At 48.3% G+C, this 24906-nt stretch overlaps 1 protein-coding gene across 7 annotated transcripts in view; it reads right to left on the reverse strand.

The window, feature by feature from the left end:
* IQSEC2 (IQ motif and Sec7 domain ArfGEF 2) overlaps positions 1-24906 on the reverse strand; it is a 77736-nt gene that overhangs the window by 17127 nt on the left and 35703 nt on the right. For 2 of the 7 annotated variants that reach the window (XM_070502881.1, XM_044763488.2), the window contains exons 3-5: positions 21916-22011; positions 1945-2206; positions 606-1007 (exon numbers count right to left, since the gene is read on the reverse strand). In XM_070502881.1, coding sequence (XP_070358982.1) covers positions 606-1007; positions 1945-2206; positions 21916-22011 — 760 coding nt within the window. Of the gene's footprint in view, positions 1-605; positions 1008-1944; positions 2207-2772; positions 2919-21915; positions 22135-23808; positions 23962-24906 lie in introns of those variants that run through there. The other 5 variants (XM_070502879.1, XM_070502877.1, XM_070502880.1 and 2 more) reach the window with 5 other exon arrangements.

Raw genomic sequence — 24906 nt, forward strand, 5'->3', positions numbered from 1 at the left:
ACTTCAGGAGGCAGTCATGTGTCTGCCATGTGTCTGTGCCAGGCAGCACATGGGAGATCCTTGAGAACAAGAACCCTGGGCCGGTTCATCTGTCTCCTCCACGGTGCCCAGCACAAAGCCTGGTCTGTGGTATAAGGGAAAGAGCACAGGCTTTGGAACCAGACAGAGCTGAGTTCCAATCCAGTTTGGAAAAGTCACTTTACCTCTCAGGGCCTTGGAGCCTCAGTGTCCTCTATAAAATCGGGATAACGATCCCCATCTCACAGGTCATTATGAGGCATACCCGGCACCTGGCACAGAGTGGGAGCTCATCACCTGTTAGTTAGGCCTTAATTTGATAGTGGATGAAGTGCCAAAGAGTGAGAACTTTAATTTTCTTATGTGTTCTCTACACCCAGATTTTTAACTTGCTTGTTTTAACTATATAATTTTTTGTCCTGCCAATTCTTTCTCATCATTCTCACAGTCCCTACTCAGTTGGTAGCTATTTGTTGTTATCAAATGCTTGTTGGGCAACTTCTTTTAGTTTGAAGTGTAGGTAAAAAGTTGCAGGAGTAGCCAGAGCATGGGGATGGGGAGGAAAGGATCTTTTCAGGGATGCTGACCTGTTTGGAGAAGGAGTCCTCTAGCTCTGTGATGTCATTGGAAAACTCTCCAGATGTGGTGACGGAGCTTCCCCCACCATCGATGCCCCCTCCACAGGAGCCTCCATATGGGAGCCCCCGTTCAAGCCGGTGACTCCGGGCACCAGCCATGGCACCCTCGTCCAGCGAGGCAGGCTTGCCCTCGAAGTACGCGGGGTTCTGTGCCTTCTCGTACTCCTCAAAGGAGAACTGCATCCGCATGTTGGAAAGGATGATGCGGCGGGACATGCGGCTCTCTGAAGCTGAGCTGCGGAGCCGCTCAAAGTTCTTGTTCATGCGGTACTGGCGGAAGGCTGTCTGGATGGTCCTGGCAGCCCTGCGGCTCAGGAAGGAGCCCCCATACTTCCTCTCCAGCATTTCCACCTGGCAGGGGAGGGTCGAGGGGAACAAGGTCAGAACTCACTACAGCCTCCTCTCCCTGGACCTCAACCACACAGCCACCCAAGTCACAGCTAACTGCTCACAGCTGCCTGAGTGCACCAGGCTGAGCTCTGTGTTGTTCTCACTTTAATCTCAGATAGCACTTGCCACACAGGACAGGGTCGTGGTTTTCTTTTTTTTATTTACAGGAAGTAGATATTCAGTACTCAAAAAAAGTTAAGACAAAAGAGAGAAGCCCAAAAAGGAAAGAAAGGAAGAAAGAGATTGAGAGCAAGAAGGAGGAAAGGAAGGAGGAAGAGAGAGGGGGGAAGAAAGGGAGGGAGAAGGGCCGAGAGGGGAGAGAGGGAAAGAGGGAGGGAGGGAGGAGGGAGGGAAGGGAGGGGGGAGGGAGGGAGGAAGGAAGGAGGGAAAGAAGGAAGATTGGTTCACCTACAGTCCCAACACCTAGGTGTAAACCACAATTAACATTTTGGTATATGTCCTTCCACCTTTTTATTTTCTATATATAGGATTTTGTGTCCCCCCCTCCCCCCCCCCGCACCTTTTTTCAGCTAAACAATATCTTGTGTAATATATGGGATTCATTGTAGCACACTGTTCTGAAATTGCCAACATATGTGTGTGTTTCTCCCGTTAGACAGATTTTTGAAGCCCAGGTCCAGGTCTCATTCATCTTTATATCCCAGTGCCCGGCATGGAGCTCAACCACTGCTGAGTGAATACAAGACTCAGTGGATGGGTAGTGAATGAGTAAGTGAGTCCCCATTAGGGTAAAGGGTCCTGGAGCCAGTCTTATCCCTTTCCAGTCCCGCTATCCTTCCCTAGATACCGCCTTCAAGTGGCACATCCCAATCCCTCCCTTGTTCTCTCACACCCCCATTCCCACTCCCATTCCCAGCCAGAGCCATCTTGTCTGCACCTTCTTGTCCTGCAAGTCCGTAGAGAGTTCATAGCTGTCCGATAGGGCCTTGGAGCGCTTTATCTCCTCCTCTTCCTGCTTCCTCAGGGCGACACTGGCTGGCTGGAGGCGAGCCCGCTGAGCCCAGGGAAGGCCCACCCCAGCAGGGGGGCCCCCCATGTGGCTACTGGTGGGGGGCAGCTGGCTCAGCCGGTAGGGGGGTTGGCTCCCAGGACTATCAACCGCTGTGCTCAGGTCACTGCCTGGGGCATCACCCTCCACACTGTGGGGATGAGATAAGATGAGCCAGGATGTGGGAACAAGAGACAGGCCTGCTGGGCCAGACTGAGAGTGGGTGGACCAGATCCCTTTCCACAACCCCCTCCTCCCCAGTTTCCTCACACATATAGGGACCCCAATACTTAAAGGCCACAGGGGAGTCCTACTCCCCAAGCTGTCTCCTCTCCACCCTCACAGTCCCTTCCCTTCAGGCTCCCCTTGCTTTCACAGCCCTATCCTCATTCTCCTTCAGCCTCTTTCCCTCATAGATCCATCCTCAAACGCCCTCGCCCCCCTCACAGACCCCATCCCCTCACAGCTCCATCTTCTTAGACTCCTTTCCCTCAAGGCTGGGCCTTCTCATAGTCTTGTCCCCAGTCCTACTCATCCCTCACAGCCTGGACTCCTCATGGCCAAATCCCCTCACAGCCTTATCCCCAGACTAGTTTCCCCCCAGTCCTGTCCCCTCAAGTCCCTTTTTCTCATAGTCCCGGCCCCTAACAGCTCCATACCCAAAGCCTCCTTCCCCTATCGACCAGGTCCCTCACAGCTCCACCCCTCCCCCCAGACCTCTTCCTCTCACAGCTCCATCCCCTCATGGCTCTGTCTCCAACATGGTGTGCTGTAGTTTCCCTCCCAGCTTGATCCTCAGCACCACTCCAGATCAGTCCTGTCCCCAGGCCCGAGGCTTCCTCCTGCATCCTGCGCCTCTAGGCTCTCCCCTCCCCTGCTCAGCCCTTCCCCCTGCAGCCCCGCCCCTGCCCTCAGCCGCCTGGATTCTGGCCTGGCCAGTTCTCAGGGTTCCCTGGCTGCAAGGGTGTAGGCACGGTGACAGTGGGAGGTGCCTCCCATCCAGCATCCTCACAGGTAAAGAGCTGCTCTGCGGGGCAACTTCCTTTTTCTCCTCATGGCCCCCTCTGCTCAGCTGGGGGAGGGGAGCATAGGTCTTGAGGCTGAAGAGTAGCAGAAGCTGAGCACTGGGCCTTGCCTGCCCTGGTTACCCAGAGCTGTTGTTCTGCCAGACCTACTCCCATGGTGCCATGGCAACCAGGCTGCCAGGGAACCCAGGTAGCGACAGAGCCCAGGTGCCCTGAGCTGAGCAGGTATGGTGAGGAGCCAAAGAAGCAGGGAGAACAGAGGGGGAGTGTCGGGAGGGGAGGAACATGCAGGTGAGGCATGGAGGGGTTTGGTGGGGAATGGGTGTGGCTGGGGCCCAGAGAATAATCTTGTTTGCGCAGGCACAGGGTTGAGGGGGCTTAAGGGGTGAGAGGGTTAAGGGGCCACTCCCTAGCCGCTACTTGGCAGAGGTCAGGGTGCAGGGCGGGGACGAGCTGGGGTGGCTGTAGGGGGGCTCCCTACCACTGCAGGAGCTTGAGCTGCATCAGGCCTGCCAGCCTTGCAGAAGAGCACTTTGGGCTGAGGGCTGGCGCAGTGGGGAGGCTGCACCCACAAGGCTGGGTCCTGGGCTGCAGCAGCGGGGCTGGCTCAGCCCTGGTGGGAGCTCCTGCCCACTGCTCATCCTCCACCCTCCCAAGTGTTAGTCTGCAATATTGCCAGGAGCAAGGTGGAAACAGACTAGGGGGCTACTTTCCACCCCCAATTCTCTCTCCTCCTGGGCCTCAGGGGCCTGTGAAGTCCCCCTCCAAAGGTCAGACCCAGCCCAGCCCCTTGCCCCCAGGCACCTAAGATGCTCCCCTCCTTCACCTCGGTACTGCAGGATCCTGCCCATCAACCTCTCAAACCTTTCCCATCCCAGCACACGGCTCAAGCCCAGTTTTGATCAACTCTCTCCTTTGTTCATGAACTATCTGTAGCTCCCACTGCCCACAAGAGATAGCCCAAGTTCCTTATTGTGGCATTTGAGGCCTCTCCAAGACACGATAACTAAATGCTTATAGAGCACTTAGCACGTTAGGCACTGTTCTTATCACTACACATTTAATAATTTGTTTACTCCTCATAATACCCTATAAGATAGGTATTGTTACTAATCTTCATTTTACATATAAAGAAACTAAGGTCCAGAGAGGTTACGTAACATATCTATGGTCACAGAGCTATTAATGATAGAGCCAGGATTCAAATTCAGGCAGTCTGACTCCAGAGCTCCCACTCTTAAACATTAAGCCATACTGCGGGGTTGACTGCCAGCCCCCCATCCCATCCCACTCTGCCCTCCAGCCCGGCCCAGATCCTATTTCTCCCAAATACTCCTCTGCTTTCCACCTCCAAAACTGCTCATACAGTACCTTCCACCTGGAATGCATTCCCTATCATCTCTGCCATCTGCAATCTGAGAAATCCCCCCACATCTTAGTTCCATCAAGATTCAGGTCATACGCCACCACTAAGAAGCCCTCCTGAAGCCCGCCTCCAGCCAGAAATTATTGCCGATCCTGTTCAGGGCTCCCACACACAGCACATGTCTGTCCTTCTTTTTATGGTGCAGGTTAGCTTTGGCAAAGCGTGACAGCTATTTGTGTTCATGACTCCCAGAATCCCAGCACAGGAAGAGAATTGGATAATCTCCTAGCTAGCACAGAGCGCAAGGCCTGGAGCAGAGTAGGTGGTCAATAAAAGCTTCTAGCATGAGGGATTCAATGAACAGCTCTGGTGGCCGTGCTGGTAAGTCCTCTCACCTGAACTTTGACCACAGCCTCCAGTCTCCTCTGCCAATCTGTTCTCCATCCTGTGGCCAGAGGGAGTTTTCCAAAGGACGAATCTGACCATTTTGCTCTCCCACTAAAACCCTTCCACAGCTCCTCATAACTCATTCAATAAACAACAATTGAGCACTTTCTATATGCCAGGCACAGTGCTAAGTGCTGGAAATAAAACAGTGAACAAGACACATCAAATTTGTTCCCTCGGGGAGGTGACATTATAGTAGAAGAAACAGACTATAAATATATACTATCATCTCAAGGAGAGATAAATGCGAGGAAGGAAACTACAGCAGAGTGATAAAAGGTGCTGTTTTAGATGCAGTGGTCAGGGAAGGTCTTTTTGAAGAAATGGCATATAACCAGAGCCCTGATGAAAGTGTAGAAGTGAGCTGTGTGGTTATCTGAGGCAAGGGCAGTCCAGACAGAGGGTAGAGCCAGTGCAAAGGCCCTGAGGTAGAACTGTGGCTGGCATGTGTGAGGAACAGCAAGGAGGCCAGTGTACCTGGAGCAGAGTGAACAAGGGGAAAGTGACAGTAGATCATGAAGGGCACTGAGCCCACTACAAAGACTTTGACTTTTGCTCTGATTGAGATGAGGGATGTGATCTAACTTGGGTTTTGCAGGAATCACCCATAGGATAACCTCCAACTTCCTCACCAAAGCCATGGATGGCTCTCCTGACATGACCCCTGCCTCATACACCCTCTGCCCCATTACCCCAACCTGGCTACCTCCTGCTCACCCTTCAACATTTAGCTCAGCTGTGCCCTTCCATGTCTGCCTGCCCCTTCCACACAGCTTGGCTTACAGGCCCTTCCTCTGTGCTGCCATAGGACCCTAGAGTCACCTTTATCCTTAGGGCAAGGGCATTAATTAGCTCATTGAAGCCTGGCAACTTATTGAGGCAGATGCCATTAGCCCCATGTTATAGATGAGGACACTGAGGCTCAGAGAGGTGATGCAAACTTGCCCGAGGTCATGCAGCTATTAAGTGAGAAAATCAGGATGCAATCCCAGGGCCCAGGCTGTCTTTTCATGACATCTCGTTGCCTGTCCCCACTTCTGGTCCCATGCTGGCCCTCACTCTCCACTCTTTAGCAATTCCCCCCTTGAGAGCTCACGCCTGTTTTGATTGCAAAGGGAATAGTGGCAGGGAGGTCAGGCTGTCAACACAGGTTCCCCCAAGAGGGCCTGGCAAAAAGGACAGTGCTTGAGGGTATTGCTCCTGATGTCATACATACTACTGAAGAAATGGGACGCAGGGACGTGGAATCCCTTAACTCAGAGCCCCCAAAACTCTCAGGGACATGTTGATCACATGGAAAATCTCTCTTCTCTCTCCCGCACATGCTCATTTACACACATGCACACATACAGAACATGCTCTGCAGTAAAAAGCTAGGCAGGCCTAAGCTCAGGTCCTGAGTGCCATTTACCAGCCGGGTGTGCCTGGGCGTGGCCCTTCACCTCTCTGAACTTGTTTCTCATCTGCACAGGGCTGGAAGAAATGCAGTTCCCTGTTTGGATTCCTGGACTTCAGAAAGGGCCTGGGAGACCCCACTCTCTCTGGACTCCTCCAAGCTAGGAGCAAAGAAAACACACACAAGCACACACACACCCATGTGCACTGTCTGCTGGGCTATTTTGTGGGGGAAACTGGAGCGCATCCTCTCAAGTGGGAGAAATAAACCATGTTACACAAATAACCACAGTACAAAGCTGAAAGTTCTCAGGGCTGGGGAACAGAGGAAGTGCTGGGGGAGCTCAGGAGAGAGCTTCCTTCTGCTTGGGGGTGGCTGAGCAGAATAAAGATAAACTTGCACTTACAGCACAACTTCCCCGTGTCAAGCATTTTCTGAACATTATTTAATCTGCATGGCAAACATGAAGGAAGAATTAGGATTCCTATTTTACAGGTGAGGAAAAGGGTCCAAGGGGGAAAGTCACTGCCAAAGGTCTCAGAGCTAGCAAATGGCAGAACAGGGACTCAAAGCCCAGAGCCTGTGCTGGTTCCCCTGCTACCTTGAAGGCTTCCTGGGAGAGGAAGCTATTGAATGGGTCCTACCTAGGAGGAGTTGGTAGAGATGAGGAGTGAGGGGCCTTGTGAGCCAAGGCACTAAGATGGGGAGAAGTGGGGCAGGATGTTCCACAGGGATTCAGGGTGGCCTGCCCATAGTGGGGGCACTGACCCTCTCCAGATGATGTTCCTAATGGGAAGTCTCTCTCCCTCCTTCCCTTTATTGGCACTACCTAGAGCCAGACAGCCAGCAGGGGATGGGATCAGGATGCAGTTGCCATGGAAATGAATGGGGGCTGTTGCTATGGCTACCATAAGACATAAGACGAGGGCAAGAGGAAGCTAGGGATGCTGAGGACTATCCCCATGACAACTTGGGCGAGAAGCGGGGGACCGGAAGTGAGAGACAAGAAAACAAGACGTGGAGGTCAGCAACACCTAGATGAGGCCTGGGGCATTGGGCTCTGGAAGAAGACTGGGCAAGGAGACTGGACCGAGTGGAGGGGTGGGGGCAGAGGGGCGGAGGGACTCCAGTCACCTCCCTCTCTTCTGATAGCTCTTCTGCAAGCTGTTTCTGCTACCCAATCCCAGCACCACAGAGATTCCAACCTTGAGGCCAGCCTGGCTTGGCACAGGGGCCGGCGGGGGAGAAGGAGGCCATCAAAGGGGCCTACGGGTTAGACAGTGGGCAAACACAGGCTTAGGAGCACACGGACCTGGGTTTGAATCCCAGCTCTGGTTCTTTGCAGCCCTAAAAATAACAGTTGTCGTTGACTGAATAGTTACTCTTTGCTAGGCCCAGCAACTCTGCAAGGTCTGGGTTGTTCTCCCTGAAGTGGATAACACAGATGAGGAAACTGAGGTGCAGAAAAGTGAATTAATTTGCCCAAAGTCTCAAAGCTCAGCAGTGATGGAACTAGGATTCAAAACAAACGCTCATGCTCTTACCCACCACCTGACATGAGCAGCCCCTCCAAGGTGGAATCCTTGCATCCTCTAGCTCCCCATGCCTTCCCACAGTAGCACACAGAGGGCCAGATACTGGGTAAATATTTGTGCAGTGTGTGAGTGAGGAGGCAATCCAGGAAGCCAGAAAGACTGAGGTTAGATTGAAGAAGTGCATAACTTCGAAAGCAATGACTCATGGGTTTGGCTGGCCAAGGGTAGAAGATCCAGACAATTGGGATGGACTTTACGAACCATCTGATCCCACAGATCCAAACTGAGGCCCAAAGAGTCAAAGTGACTTGCCCAGGGTCACATAGGACAAGAACCCAAATCCCCTACCTTCCAGGGTAGTGTCCCACTTTTAGTTTTTTAGCTGAATTTGTCCAGCACCCCCCATCCCCACACCTTTAAGCTCCTAGACATGGGCAACAGCAGGCTACTTGCACTTCCTAGGCTATGGCAAGCTGACCCATATCACCATGGCTGTACTCATGCTCTTCCTTTGTTTCTTCTGCCCAGGAGGTCCTCCCTCTCCCCTTCACCCACAGACTTCACTGCTTGGGTGAGCTCATCTGCATCTTGCAGCGCCCTGAGCAGGTGAGCTATCCTGGGAAGTCAGTTCTGACTTACTCCCACCCTCTACAGAACCTGACAGGGTCAGCTACTCCCCACTCTATGTCTCATGCACATTCATGTCACAGGCAGTCCTTATCACCAACTAACTTGTGATTCCTTCTTGAAGTGTCCATCCCCCACCCTGCCCCTGTTCCCCAAGGGCAGTGGCCTAGTATGATTCACCTCTGTGGACCATCCATGCCCAGGCCAGGGCCCAGCATACAGCACGTGCTCAGCAGCTGCCTTGGGGCCCTAAGACCACAGGTAGCAGTCATGTGTGTCTGTACGTCTGTGTGACCATCCTGCCTGACGACTGTCATCCTAAAAGCCACAGCCCCACATGATCAAAAGCCACCCACAGTCACCCATCCAGTCTTATGATTATCTCCACCAGGCACATGCAGAGAGCCTGCCAGACACAGAAAGTCACCACCTCACACAGTCGACCTCACACACTCAGAATTGCTCACCCTCAGCTTCACACAATCACATTCCCTCAGATACATAACAGTCCACAGTATCTCACTCCTGATAGACCTGCCTGGCCTCACATAAAGACATGCACACATATGCGCAAGCACACACATTTCCCTCACAACTGATAGAAACCTTCCCCTTCCCACAGCACAGGCCCTGAGCCAATTCAGTTGCCTACACAGGAGTCTATACGATGGCTCCCATGATGGCCATCTGACCTTGACTTGCCCTCTCCCTCCATTTAGTTGAACCCCTGCTCCCCCTACTTCCTTCTACCTCCAGTCAAATGAAGGGTAGAATGGTCTCCTCCTCCCTAGCCACAGGTCACCTAGACTCACACGCCCTGGAGAGCCAGTCGAACAGAGCAGTCTACATACCATTCCACAACATGACCTTGGAGCTCTCCCCAGGTTATTGTCCATGCTATCCCTGTCTCCTGTAATGCCGCCTCACTTCTGCCACCTATTCAAACCCTTCCCAGCCTTACACTCTTGCCCCTTTTTCTCCAACAAGCCCTCCTGGACACCACCCCACCTAGCCCACCTTGACAGCTCCTTCCTCTTTGGGCCAGGAACATATTTTGCTCATTACTGCAGCCATATGTGCTCAATCATTTCTGCCCATCATACTTTGCCTACTTTCCCAAAGCATTTCTCACCTCCCTTGGCAGATGGAGAACTTATGGAGAACACAGCCACTGTCTTACTTTTTATCCCTCACAGTATTTTAGCCTGAAGCCTTGCACACAGTAGGTGCTCAAGCACTACCTTCTGGAAAAGCAAATAAGGGAGAGAGAAAGAGAGAGGGAAGGATGGAGGAAGGGATGGAGGGAGAGGGGAAACAAATGAGAATTTGAATGAGTGGATGAGTAGATGAGTTGAGTGACTAAATGAGTTAAGCAAAGAGTGAGGGAATCAGGTAAGCCTCCAGGAAAGCTACAGGATCAGTGTGATGGGGATGTTGAAGGGAGGAAGGAAAGAAAGGAGAGGAAGGACTCTCACCTGGGCCTTAATCAAAACCAGAGCCACTAATCACTGCACACTTGCCCAACCGTGCACCAGACTCTATGCTGGGCTCCTTGCATTTTCTTGCTAATCTTCATGACAATCCAGAAAGGTAGATATATTCTCACTGTACTCGGGAGGAAAATGAAGCTTAAGGAGAAGAAAATACTTGCTCAAGGTTACACAGATAGTAAGTAAGTGACAGAACCAGAAGGTAAACTCAGATTTGTCTCATGCCAAAGGCTCAAAAAGGGAAAGTCGGGGTATGAGACCTCCTGGCGTTGCTCCTGACAGAGACACATCATAGAAGGTGTGGGTCTTACAGCCCATAAAAACACCTTCCACCCACCTGCCAACAGCCTCCAGGGATTCTTAGAACCAGCTTCTGGCAGGAAATATTCAGGGTCATTGTATCTGGGGAAAACGGCTTCCCCTCAGATTCAGAGATCCCTCAAGTTGTAAAATCAGAACCTTGAAAGTACAGAATCAAGGACTCTTAACATCACAGAATATTAAAATCACATCATCAGAATTTGTTTTAAATGGTAGAATCATTAAATCTTAAAACCACAGGATTGGAGAATCCAAAAATCACAGCATTGTAGAAATAGAAACCACAGAATTGCATGGAATGTGTCACTGAATTATCATATCTTAAGTTCATAAGTAATCATAGCTTCTTAAAATTGTAGCATCTCAGACTGACAGAACGTCAGAGCTGGAGGAGCCCTTGGAAATCCTCTGATCCAACCCCCCTCCTCCTTTTACACACTGGGAAACCTGGTAGCAGAAAGGCCAAGCAACATGTCCAAGTTGGCCAACTCAGGTCACCTTGGGCTGATGGGCTGGAGAAGGCAACAGGCTTGCCCATGGTGGGAGCACCACACCATTCATTCACTTATTGAGTGCTTTTTGGGTGTTAATATTACCATGAATCAAAGCCTACTCTCTCTCCCAGTCCTGGATAGGAAAGAAGGTAAGGCCCTGGGGGGGTTGGGGAGAGGGAAGCGGAAGTGGGGTGGAACATACATCAGACAGAGAGAAGAGATCAGCTTTTATTGATGGAAATTCCTTTGTACACAGCGACACGACACGCACTCTGAAAGGCCTATGGAAGTAGCAGGGGGCATGGGACAAGGCCTTCAAGCAGTGGAGGAGATGGCAGCGATGGCCACAGCGAAGGAAAGAGCGACGGGGAACTAGGCAGGCTGGGTCCCGCCCCCGTCTGGTCCTCTGAGCCCTAGGCACCCTGCATCTCTGTTTGTGCTCACAGAGGACAGAGGTAGGTCCTTGGGATGTCATTTAGAGACCTCTCCAGGAGTGGCAGGCTCCAGGGTGCCTGGGAAGTGGGGTGCAGGTGTGGGAGAGTCCAGGTTCCAAGCTCCAAGCTCCAAGCTCTGCTGCTCCCACATTTTAGTCAGACCTAGGGCTCCAGCCTTTATAATTTGGGGGCTGGAGTTCAGGGGAGACAGCAGTGGGGGGTGGGAATTCCAAGAAGGAGGTGGGGGAGGGAGGGGCATGATGCTTGCCCATCTGGTTCCTGAAGCAGGGATGGGGTCCCATGGGGGATCGCAGGGGCGGGGTGGGGCTGGTTAAGGCTTTTGCTTCTGCATAGAAAATGACCCTTGTCCTCTCAGTTACCGAGAGGAGGGACTACTGCACTCGGAGGCCGGACAGCAGAACTGATGAGCGTCTTCCTCTTCCTCTTCCTCAGTTTCCTCCTCCTCCTCCTCTTCCCTGGGGCCAGGAAGGGCAGGGTAGAGGCCACAGGCGGCAGGTGACAGAGAGAGGCAGAGGCATTAGTTTGCAGAGCAGGGGAGATACATGAAGGGCTGGAACCCGGGAGCTGGGGTTAGGATGGGGGTCTGAATGGGGAGGCCAGTAGGACGGATTACGCAGGGCCACACCCAATTCAGTCTCCAAGGAGTCTGTTGCTGGTCCCCTCCTGGGACAGCCCTCCCCCACACCCAGGCTGGGCTCAGTCTTAAGGTCATGCCCAGAGTATATGCCCTGACAGGTGCCCAACCTCATTTTAATATAAATAGTAGCAACTTGCTCTATGCTGGCACTTTACGTATATTATCTCATTTAACCCCTGCAACAACTCTGCATCATTTTAGAGACAAGGGAATAGAAGCTTGGCAAGGTTAGATAATCTGCCCAAGCTCACGTAGTTAGGTGAGCGGTAGAGTCTGGACTTAAACCTGGAGTTCTTGGAGCTCCAAGTCTCAGACTCGTTCTACCAGGTCCTTTGGGTGAACTTGGCAGTATCTGTAGAAATCCACTCTGCCCTTGAAGGACAAAGATTTGCATTTCCTCAAGGCTCGGGGTCAGGAAAACAGAATGGAATATGGCAAGCCCACAGCTTTGGAAGCAAATAAACCTGGGTTCTAATGCCAGCTCTACAAGTGCTTCCAGGCTATGTCCCCCGGGTATGTTATTGCCCCTTTTAGAGCCTCGGTTTCCTCATCTGTAAGCATCATGGAGCTCATGATGCCAACTCCACAGGATTGTTGCAAGGACTAGAACATACGTCAAGTGCCTGGCAAACAAGAGCAATGTGAATATGGTGGTGGTTATTGTTAACTGCTCATGAACTGAATCTAATTCCCAAGGTGGCTGTTTGTACCTACACAGACGTGTCACAGTACCCACACAGCAGCGAGGAGGAGTCAATGCAGGAACAAGTGCCTGTCCCTAGGTACTGGGGAGTGGTACCAGGGGCCAGTCTGCATGTGGCACTCACTGGAGCTGGGCTACAGTTTCTTGGGGTGGATGGACAGACAGTTGGGCTAGGGGAGGACCACGTGCCTTGGGAGTGAAAGGCTGATTTTCTGGGGCTAGCCAATGAAACAGTCTCACCTCACTCCCAGATCCCTGGGCTCAGGGGAGGCAGTAAGTATGGAATCCAGGAAACTAGAGGATTGGGAAGAGATGAGAAGGAAAGAGGACAGGCAAGGGAAGGCACTGCTGTCCATCTGACAGACAGACAAGCATGCACATGCGTACACACACAGGCACACAAGCACACATGCACACCTTCCTCATATTCAGAGCTCCCTCTGACACATTGTTCCACAAAGTCACTGAGCCAGCAAAACTACACGAACCAGGGCTCAAGTCCTAGGAAAGTAATTCCATTCTGAGTCTCCCATTCTTCATCTATAAAAGGAGAAGAAAACTCCACACCTCTCAAGGCTATCACGAGGAACAAATTATCTCTCAGTCCCACTGCTTATTCCTCTTGTATTCAGACCAGGCCTCTGCTACCCCTCACCCTGACACTGCAGTCACCTCCTGATTTCTTCTCCCTACCCTCTTGGACCTGTTAGCCTTCCTAATGGAGTCTTTAAGCATGAATCTCTTCTGCTCAGACACCCACCTTGGCTCCCCATTGCTTCCTGGATAAAATGCAGACTCCTCAACTTGGCATTCAAGGCTCCCCCACCATATGGCCTCACCTGGTCTTTCCTGTCAGGTGGAAAAAGCATGGGCTTTAGAGTCAGACCTGGGTTTCCAGATCAGCCCCACCACCTACTAGCTGGGTGACCTTGGGTCCATTTCTTCACCTCTCTAGGATTTATTTTCCTTATCTGCAAAAAATGAGAAAATATCTATACTGCAGGATGAGGTGGGATTAAACAAATTCAAGTATGTAAAGCACTTGCCACAGGGCAGGTTTGGTGCTTTACACACAGTAACTATTATTATTACTGTCATTATCAGTGGCATCAATGTTATCCTGCTCACTCATACCCAGCCTGCATCAAACTAGCTTGTTCATTATTCCATCAGCATGCCCAGCCTTTTCATGCCTCTATGCCTTTGCTAACTTTGTTTCTTCCTTCTGCACAGATCTCTGCCTATTAAAATCCTATCTGAACTTGACAGCCCAGCTCAAATACTGCTTCCTGCAGAAGTCTTCCCTGACTCCCAACCAGAAGTATTCTCTGCTTCCTCCTAGTTCTAGCATCCATGTGCTTGGTCAAGGATCTCCATTTGTTGCTTTGAGCTTTCCAGAAGCATTTCTTTCACCAATCCCCTCAACGCCCTTGTATTTTTCCCACTACCACCATTGCTCTCCTTCTCTGTGAGAAAAAGAGGGCCCCTATACTATTTAAGGCCAGTCCCTCCAGGGCCTAGGCTCTGGAACCCACCCCTGCTACCTCCTCCACAACAATCATCCCCTCTCTTTCCCATATTTCAACCTCTCCCTCTCTGTTGCCTCCTTCCTACCAACATTTATAGAAGCTCAAGTCTCTCCCATCTGGGAATAAAAACCCTCTATCTGCCCCCACATCTCCCTCTAGCAATCACTGTCCCTCTCTCCTCTTCACAGCTAAGCTTCTTGAGAAATTCGTCTACACCGGCCATCTCCACCTCAGTACTCCCACAAGCTCTTCAACCCACTGCAATCTGCCTCGTGTGCCCACCATGCTATGGAAACTTCTTTTAGGAAGGTCGCTCAAGACCTCCTAGTGGTTAAAGCCAATAGATTCTCTTCCACCTTCATCTTACTTCCCCCAGCTGTAACATTTGCCGCTCTTAACAAGTCCGTCCTGAGTGCCAATGGCTCTTTCCTTCCTCTGCTTCCGTGAGCCCCCTCCCTGCTGGTTTTCCTCCTACTTCTCTGCCCACCCCCATCTCTTCTTCCTCTCCCCATTCCATATGTGTTGGTACCTCTTCCCCAGTTCTGCTCTGGTCCTCTTATCTTTCATTCCACACTGTCAGTGATCTCATTCCATTCCATAACTTCTGGCATGGCTGAGGACCCCTGCATCTCTCTCTCTGGCATGGATCTCTCTCCCGGGTCCCAGACCCATCAAGCCTAATGCTTGCTGGAAACTCCACCAGGATGGCCCTTAGGGCCTTCAGAGCTCACAGGGACCTCTAACTCAGCATCTTACCACTGTAAACCTGTCCTCCTGTATTTCCCACCTTAGTGAAAGGCACTACTATTCATCCAGTCGCCCAAACCCAAAATACACCTGGGAGTCCTGCTAGATTCTTCTTGCTCCCTTAGTAAGTCAGTTACCAAATCCCACTGATTCTATCTCCTAAATGGCTCTAAAAGGCTATGCATGATCTGGCCCCTGTACCTCATCTTCTCCTCTCACTCCTTGTTTACTCTTTCTCCAATCATACTGGTCTCCCAGCTGTCCCTTAAACATAACAAGCAGACTCTTGCCTCAGGGCCTTTGCATTCGATGTTCCTTCCATCTGGAACATAATGCCCCAGAGAGGTGAGGCACCAGAAACATTTTATATATTTAGTTGTTTATTTATTATCTGTCTCACCCACTGTAAGATCCACCAAGACAAGCATCTGTTTTGTTCAATGCTAAATCCCTAATGCCCAGCACAGTGTCTGACATACAATAAATATCAGTTGAATGAATGAATCCATTACCAGGCCTGAACACCACAACTTACAGTGAACTTCACCCTTGGTCATCTCCACCTCCCCCCCATTATTTATTCAGTCTCTGACTCCAGTCCTCTCTTCCTCCCAATCACCTCTCAAATCCGTCTCCCCTGCTCTATCCCCACAGCCGCTACCTTAGCTTATCTCTCACTTGGATTACTGCAACAGCTTCCTCCCTAGTCTCCCTTCCTTCTAAAATGCTAATTCAATCAGGTTACTTTCCTACTCAAGAACTGCTCATGCCTCTCCAGCTGCCTACCACAAAAAAGAAGACTGAACTTCCCCAGACAGCTGTTTGAGCATGTCTAACCTCTGCACCCTACAATGTTAAGTTTCACCATTTCCCACCTCCAGGTGTTTGTGTATACTCTCAGAGCATCCTCCCCTATCCCTATCTTTCAAAATCTTTATGGACCTCGGATGACTGGCTCAAATACTACTTTCTTCAGGAAACCACCTGATTCACAAATCAGAAGTAATTCCTCTCCAAAATTCATAGAAAAGTAAGTGTCTCCAGTATCACTCAGGATCTCCAAGAACCAGGAATAGGATGGAAGTTAGTAATTATGTCTGAGACCAAGGACTTTGGGTGCTGGGTGAGCATTAATAAGGGTTCCCTTTTCCTCTTGCACTATTACCGTGGACTCATGTCCTTCTGGCTCTCTGCTAATGCCAACTCATCTTTGTCTCCTCCCTTTCTCTCACCTTCTATCAGGCCCATTTTATTAATAACTCTCAAAAGATTTAGATTCCATAATTTGAAAGTAAAATGTTTCTATATGAATGGTGCCCACTGGAGTAGTGCAATACAATAGCCCTGCTCGAATGCATGTCTTCTATGCCAATATCCCAGTTTAGGCCCTCTAGCTGGCCTCCACGCATACAATCCATTTCTCATACTGACTGCTAATACGATGTTTCTAAAACACAAATTTTGTCAAATTTCTCTCCTATTTAGAATCCATTCACATGACACTTCATCACGAGCAACATTGGTTCTTAACCTTTTTGGAGGAACACAAACCCTTTATGCATTTAATGAAAGCCATGGACCATCTCCCCAACAAAAAATGCACATAGGTATATACACACACACAGTTTGAATTCAATTTCAGGAGGTTCAAGGGCTACCTGAAGCCCATCTGGAACCCATGCAACCCAGGTTAAGAACATCTGGCCCTACCCAATAACATCCAGGTTATTTTGCATATGCTGTTCCTTCTGCCTAGAATGTTCTTCCACACTTCACCCTTCTGTCTCTGGCTACCTTTTACTCATCCTCTAAGACTCAACCCTTAGGCCTAGTTGACCAGTACCAGCAGCCCTAGACGAGGCCAGTTCCCTACCTCTGGGCTTCCACAGCCCCCCATGCTCTCCTTTGTCGTAGCCCTCCTCAGTCTCCCCAACTCACTGGGAACTTGTGGAAGGCAAGAACTATTGCCCGGCATAGGCCCTGGCCACAGCAGAACTCCTTAAGTGTCTACTGAAATGAATACTAATAACAGCTACCCTTTTTAAAGTACCCATTGTGTGCCAGGTACTCAGTAAGGTCAATTCTATTTATGATCTCATCTACTCCTCAATAAATAAATCCCATGATGTTGGTGTTAAATTGTGTTCTTTTTAACAGAAAAGGAACTGGGCTCAGAGATGTGAATTGTTTAAGGTCGCCCAGCTAGTGAGTGACAGAGTTGGGATCGAAAATGAGAGGTGTTGGCACCAATGCAAGGATTGGTCCACTATGCTTCCCTACCCTGGACTGTGAGATTGGGAGATGGCATCAGCAGAACAGGACCAAGAACCAGGGCCAGAAAGCCCTGCCCGGGTTCCATTTCCCAGGGCCACTTATTCTTATTTTCACTCCTGTGTCATCTTCCTGCCAAGACCAGGGACCTGGCTCTCTCTTCTTATAGTGCAATCCCCTCCAACCCATGTACTACTCTAAGCCTCCTCATCCCAAAGTCCCACTTTGGTCAGGCTCGTCCTTTGTTCCAGAACCATCTCCAGACATGTACAGCTTTTAGATCCAATCCAATCCAGTGCTACACTCTCAGCTATGAGGAAAACAAGAGACGAGTAGTCCCTGCCCTTCAAGCATTGATAGCCACCCAGGAGTTTTACATGTACCATCTCTAATCCTAAAATCAACCTGAGAGGTAAGTAGGCATTATCCTCATTACATAGATGAGGAAACAGAGGCTCAGGGGTTAAATGGCTTGCCCAAAGTCATAGAGTTGGTAAGTGGCCAAACTTGGACTTGAACAAAGGCATTGACTCAACTACTGTTCCCCCATTGGGTCATCCTGCTCGGAAGAGCCAAAAAATGGGAAACACCATTTCTGGCGGGGTTAGGGAATGAAGGAAAGCTATTACTCCTTCAAGACTCAGTACACACAACTCTCCCCGTAAGGGAAAGATGGCGTTAGGTGCACCTCCTCTGGCAGCCCTCTGAGGCTACTTCTGTCCCATCCTGAACCACACTATGCTGTCACTGTCTATGTGTCTCTCTCCCTTCTAGACAATTGAGTTCCCTAATGGTAGGACAGAAACAATTCACTCCCATATCCCATCAAGGTTCAGATTAAGGCCCTAACTGAGAGCAGGCAGGCCAAATGCTTGCTAAATGAATGAGGTTGGTATTTGAGCTAGTTATTAAAAGGAAAAGCAAGATCTGAACAGCTGGATACAGGTAAACAGTATAGAGGAGAGAAATGAGTGAATAAAAGCAAGGAAATGGAACCAAGGAAAAAGGCCAATAATTTTGAAATTATGACAGGATGTGTACAATATGTTTTCACAGTCATGAGGGTTTTCTTTTCCTTACAAGAGTGGGATCATACTAGAAGCCTTGTTCTGCAACTTGATTTTTTCATATAACTAAGTCTTGGAGATCTTTCCATGCCAGTATATAGATATTTTTCTTTTGATCTGTTACAGAGTAATCCATAGTATGGGTGGATCGTGAAGGAAAAGCTGTTCTCTACTGATGGACATGTAGGTAGGTTGTTTTAATTTTTCGCTATTACAAACGATGCTGCAATAAACATCTTTGCATATGTCTAGAAGTAGTTTTGAAAGATAGATTCCTAAAAGTTGAATTTCTGGACCAAAGAAATGCACGTTTTGTTTAAAATGTAGATAAAAGTTATTTCTGTTGCTTTAACATTTTTATAGACTGGCTAAAAACAAAGATTATTCCTACCCATATAATTCTGTCTTTATTTTGAGAAGCATACATCATGCAACCTTTTCATTAAGAGTTGGTTGAGAATGTTATCCTACAACAGCATGTGATAAAGAGTTGCACAGTATGACTTATGTTTGCAGTTGGGACTAGAGTGTTTTAGAAAAGGCCTCTGGCTGGCCAAATTGGAGTCCATCTAGTAGTAAAACCTTAGAGAAATCTAGCTCCAAGACATGGCTCTCAGCTTGGAAGTATATGCACATTTAAGATTCTGGTGGCAGCTAAAAAAAATTTTATGGCACCAATTTGCACTCTAATCAAGGAATATGAGAGGCTCTGTTTCCTCACAATCCTTTTAATCTTGTAAATTTGGGTACATTAAAATTGGTACTTCATTGTTGTTTTAGTTACATTTCTTTAGATATTAGTAAGCGTGAGCATCCTTTCTTATTCATTAGCTAATTGTCTATTTCTTCTCTGAATTGCCAAATCATGTTATTTCTCCATTTTAAATAGGTGTGCACCTTTTTCTGATTGATTTCCAAGAGATGATATAGATATAGGCAGAGATATTAATCTTTGCCTAATACCTCTGTAGCAAATACTTTCTCTCCGCTTGTTGTTTTTGTTTTAACTTTGTGTATAGTATCTTTCTCCACACAGAAGTTCTTAACTTTAATGTTGTTAAAACTATTGCCCTTTACTTCATGGCTTCTGGGTTTTTAAGTCATGCTCAGAAAGGCTTCTCCACCCTAATATTATAAAAATATTCTAGATTTTCCTCTAGCACTTCTACAGTTCTATTTTTTGTATTTGTTTTTGTATGAGGTTGGGGTTTAACTTTTTTCCCAAATGATAGTCAATAGTCCCATCCCATTTACTGACTTCCCACTAATTAGAAATGTGCTCTTTATCATAAATTAAATTCCCATTATGAATATATGTTTGTCTAAACTCTCTATTTTGTCTCATTTATGTAATCCTCTATTACTGTGGTGATATAATATTTGTAATTTCTGCAGCTTTGTAGTAAGTTTTTGTATCTAATAGAGCAAATCTCTCTTCATTGTTTTTTTTTCAAAATTTTTAGTAATTCATGGGCATTTACTCTACCAAATGAACTTTAAAATCCAATTGCCCAACTCCAAAAGAAAATACCACTGAAATTTTAATGAGAAATACATTGAACCCTTTGACCAAATTGGGGAAAAAGGGTCATTTTTACCATATTGAATCTTCCCATCCAGGAATAGGATACTACTCCTGATTTGTTCAAGTCTTATTACAGCCTTTCATGAAATTTTATAATTTTCTACAGAGAAGTATTTTACATTTCTTATAAATTCCTAGGAATTTTATCTTTTTTTTTTGCTATTGTGCATGGAATCTTTTTCTATTACATGTTATAATTAGTTATTGCTGGTATTCAGAGAAGCTAATGGTTTAGGTGTATATTTATCTTGTATCTACCCATCTCATTGAATTTTCTTATTAGTTCTAATAATTTTTCCTTTTATTCTCTTTGGTTATCTAAGTCGACAACCATATCATCTTCAAATAATGCTAATTCTGACCTTTTCTTTCTAATACTTATACCACTCATTCCTTTTGTCAATCCCATTGGTTAAAACTTCCAGAAAAACATGGGTTAGTGACAGTGATAGCAGTCTTCCTTATTTTGTTCCTGAATTTAACAGAAATTTATCTAGTACTTCATTGTTACATTTGATGAAATTCTTTACTTGATAAAAATTCTTTACCAAATTAAGGAAGTTTTCATTGATTCCTAGCTTACTGTACTAGTTATCTATTGCTGCATAACAAATTACCCCAATATAGCAAGAGATAACTAAGACACTAAGAGTTTTTAAATCAAGAATGGATGTGTAATTTTATCAGATTAATTTTTCAGTACTTATAGAGATAGTTATATGATCTTTTCTCTTTAATCTATTAATATAATCAATTATAATAACAGTTTTCCCAATGTTGAACAATCCCTACATTCCTAGGACAAACCTTCATTTGTCACAATACATTCTTCTTTTCATACACTGATGGGTTCACTTTGATAATCTTTCATTTAAAATATTTGTTACTCTGTCAATATATGAGATTTAGCTATAGTTTTTGTTTTTTTGTCTAAACCTGTCCAGTTATACTAGCCTTCTAGAATGAACTGGGAAGCTGTCCACCTTTTCCTATTATCTGATCTTTCAAGATTCGACAGAACTTCCATCATACCACAACTTCCATTTATACCAACTGGGCCTGATACCATTTCTGAGGAGAAAACTTGACCATCTTTTAACTTTCTTCTATACTGTTCTATTCTATTCAGGCTTTCTGCCACTCTTTATGTCATTTTGGTAATTTATATTTTCCGTGATAACCACCCATTTCATCTAAATTTTTACATTTATTGGTATAAAATTATACAAACCATTTTCTTATGACTTTTTTCATCTCCTCAAAATCTGTGGTTAAATCCTCTTTGTCATACCTTATTTATGTTTTATTGCCTTTTTCTCAGTCACATCTGCCAGAAGATGGTCTGTGTAGTTTACTGGTCTTTTCAAAAACCACCTCTTAGTTTATCAAATCTTTTGTTTTCTATATCATTAATTTCTGATTTTATCTATAGTAATTACTTTATTCTGCTTTCTTTTGGTTGTACTTTTTCTAGATTCTTGAGAAGAATAATTAGTTTATTTAATTTAAACTGTCTCGTTCTCTAATAAAAGCTCAAGAACACAAATTTTCTTCTGGGAACCTCCATGGTCATATCCCCTAGGTTTTCATATATAGCATTCTCATTGACATCTATTCTAAATAGTCTATAAATTCCATCCTTATTTCCTCTTTAACACAGTATTTTTAAACTTTCAAATGGGCCTAGCCTTTTTGCTGTTGCTATTAATATGTCATTTTATTACATTATAATTAGAAAATATAAAATGTGTTTTCCAATTAACTTGGAAACAATGTTGTTCTTCAAAGTGTGGGCAGATTATTCCTTCTGCCTAAACACGCTTCCCCTTCCTATCCAACTGGCAAACTCTTACTCATTTTTCAAAACAGCTCAAATGTTACATATTCTAGGACCAACTACTCCTGCTTTTGGGAGCAGGTATCCAGCGAAGGATTTTTTTAAGGAAGCACAAACTACAAACAGATTTTGAAAGTCCTCTTTGGTCTCCTGACCTGTCCCCCAGTCACTCTCCTCACACGCTCAGACACCCATGCCACAATCACACAATCACCCAGGGGTGGGGGGCAGGGGGGGCTAGAGGGCAATAGGGGAAGGGCTGGCAATGATATTGCATATTTGTCTTGGTGGGGTGAGGGATTGAGGGAAGGACAGGTCTAGCTCTTACCTGCTCTCTGCCAGCCTGCCTGAGGGGGTAAGCTTCATGGAGTCAAGGACCTGAGTAGGACAGCAATACTGGTGTAGAGTATGAGACGCTGTGGACCTGAGAGACAGTGAGAGACAGAGAGAGAAAGAGAGACAGAGAGAGACAGGGAGGGAGGAGAGAGGAAGGGTGGGGAATGGGTACAAGGAGGTGAGAGTAAGTTGGGGAGGGGAAAAGGGAAGACTGGGAGGAATGGGTGGTAGAGGATAGGGAATGGAAGAGGCGGTGGGAGGCAAGGAAGGAGGGAGGAGAGGGAGGGCAGGAAGAGAGGGAGGGAGGGAGGGAGGGAAGGAAGGAAAAAAGGAAGGAAGGAAGGAAAAAAAAAGAAAAAAACCACAAAGTCAAGAAAGAGAGGACGGCACTCGAACCACAAACAGAACACAACGACAACAGGGGGCGGCAGAGACGAAAGAGCCAGGCTGGGCCTCCTCTGCTCCAGGTGACTCCGTGGGGACCTCAGCCACGGAGACACTGGGACACCACAGCAGGGAAGGGGGAAGGGAGCCCTCCTCACACCAGACGCCACACGGGTAGGAAAGAGGGGAGAGGGAAGGAGGGATGAAAGAGAAAGGGAAAAGATGTGTGGGGGGGCTCCCCCTTATAGAAGACCCCTCACAAGTAGGGAGGGAAGGATGAAGAGAGGAGAGGCTCTGGGTCCAAAGAGGGAAAAGAACCCAGACCAGGCGGGTGGAGGAAACACTGTAGGAGGAAAGGGAGAAAAACAGAGAGAAACCGAAAGAGACAAGGAAAGGGTAAGACAGAAAAGCAGAAAGACAGAGAAAGAGGAAGACAGAGAAAGGGTGAGACAAAAGACACAGAGAGAAGACAGGGAGAGGCAGAGAGTGCCAGAGCAAAGGAGAGGAGAGGCGAGGGCGGAGGAGAGCTGACAAGGTCTCAGTGGTCTTGGTGACAGGATGGGACTGGGGGCTGAGTGGGTGGGTGGGGCCTCTGATTCCAAGGCCAGTGTTGCGCCCCCCCCCCCCCCCCAGCATGGTGCAGGGCCCCTGCACTCCACTCCCCAGTGCTCTGCCCCTACCCCTAGTGCAGGGTCCAAAGGCCCCTCTGCCTCCTGCTTCTCGTGATTAAAGTCCAGAGAATGGGGAGGGGGAGGAGGGACAGCAGGGTAGTGAGGCTGAGGGCCGGGTCTAGCCTTACCCAGCACAGGGCAGATGCTGGAAGTGGAGCTGGCCCTTCCAAGTCAGCTAGGCCCTGTCCCCCACAAGCCCCTGAAAGCAGGTCACAGTCAGGGCCTGGCCATTCAAGAGACTGAGTAAAGGCCAGGAGATGTGCCTGCAGGCCAGGCCAGATGCCCACTATCTCACTTGTTGCAAATTCAAGGATGCCCAAATCTTAGAACCTTACAGAGAATCTTGGAATCTGAGACTCTTCTCATCAGAGACTCTGGAATAATCCTCAACATCATAACAATTGTTTCTCAAGTGCCATCTATGTCCCAGTCACCAGCCCAAGTCCTTGACTCGTTATCTCACTAAACCTGAGACTCAGAGACCCTTAGGCTGCTGGAATGTTGGTATCAGAGAATCTCAGCGGCTATGGGGAGCCCTGCAGTGCTGGGCCAGGCTAGCACACCAGGGCAGCCACCAATCACACCCCTCACAGGCCACGGACTGTGCTGCTCAGGGCTCTAGGGTCCTTACAGTGCTGGGCACCCAGATACCCACAGGCTCACTCACTCGAGCTGGGTCCCTCCCCTAAGCCAAAGGCCTCCAAGAGTCCAAGAGGGGAGCCAGGAACCAGGAAGCCAGGAGGCTGCTGAATCAGCAGCCCAGGGACCTGGTCCAGGCCTGAGCAGGGAGGGAAGGGGTCAGGCTGCAGGGTGGGGAGCCAGGTTCCTACCTGCTACTCTTCCCAGGGGGCTCCATGGATTTCGACCTGTCCTGAGGGCAGGCCCCCTGGCCCGGGCGGTGCCTCCACCGTGTCACTACCCCCTCCTCCCCAGCCCTTCCCTAGAAGGAGGAACCAAGGAGGCGGGGCCAGGCCAGCTGGGCTGTAGGCCAGACTGCAACTGGAAACTTTGCTCCTTCCCCTGCTCCCCCAGGAGGGCTGGGAACTCCTTGTAAGAGGAAGCAGCTTTGAGAGCTCCCTCTGACTCCTCTGGGCCAAACCCTAGGCTGGGCTCCCTATGGGCACCTCCACTGGAATCTCCCCAAGCACCCTGTCAAGTATGTGTCACTAGCCCTATTCTCCTGAAGAGAAAATTGAGATGGAGAGACATTAAGTAACTCAGCACAGGTAATACAGCTAGTAAGCGGCAGAACCCTAAGATCAGAACCTGGTTTGGCCATTCCCAAATTGGGAATCTGTCCCCTTGGCCATAGTGCTGCCTCACGAACACAGAAACGTTCCATAGAAGCTTTTCACGTTCTCATCTTCTGTACAGTGAAAGAGACTCTGTTTGGTTGCTATGTTGGGGTGCTCCAGATCAAGTAAAATTCAAATCACCCACTTTGGGAAATCAAGATGAGGCCCTGGCCAATATTCTTGATCATTACAATAAGCTCTTACTCTCTTCTGTGTTATTTTCTGGACTTGCTAAAGAAATGCTCCCTAAAGAGAAAAGCAAAAATCAGATGAAATGCTATTCACAATCAAGAGGCTGTTCTTCCAAGGAAATTATCCCACCTGGTTTTACAGATGGGTAAATCAAGGTCTGGAGACAAGAAGAGTCTTCCTAAAGTTTATACAGCCAGTCAGACTAGAATCCAGGTGCCCCGACTCCCTACCTACCTATCACAGTTCTCTCTCTCTCCCCTCCATAAGGGCGGGGCTGGAGAAAGGAGAGAATTTTGAGGCTTCAAAGGCTACAGGGTTCCTGAAGAGTACCACAGATGCAGCGCAGAGCACTCTTGTCCTTTCACGGCCCCAGAGTCCAGGTCCCTGGCTGTTCTGAGCAGAAGGCGGCCCTGGGAGGGGCCAAGGGGCCAGTGATCTAGA

The sequence above is a fragment of the Equus asinus genome, chromosome X (assembly GCF_041296235.1).
Source record: "Equus asinus isolate D_3611 breed Donkey chromosome X, EquAss-T2T_v2, whole genome shotgun sequence".
Lineage (NCBI taxonomy): Eukaryota > Metazoa > Chordata > Mammalia > Perissodactyla > Equidae > Equus > Equus asinus.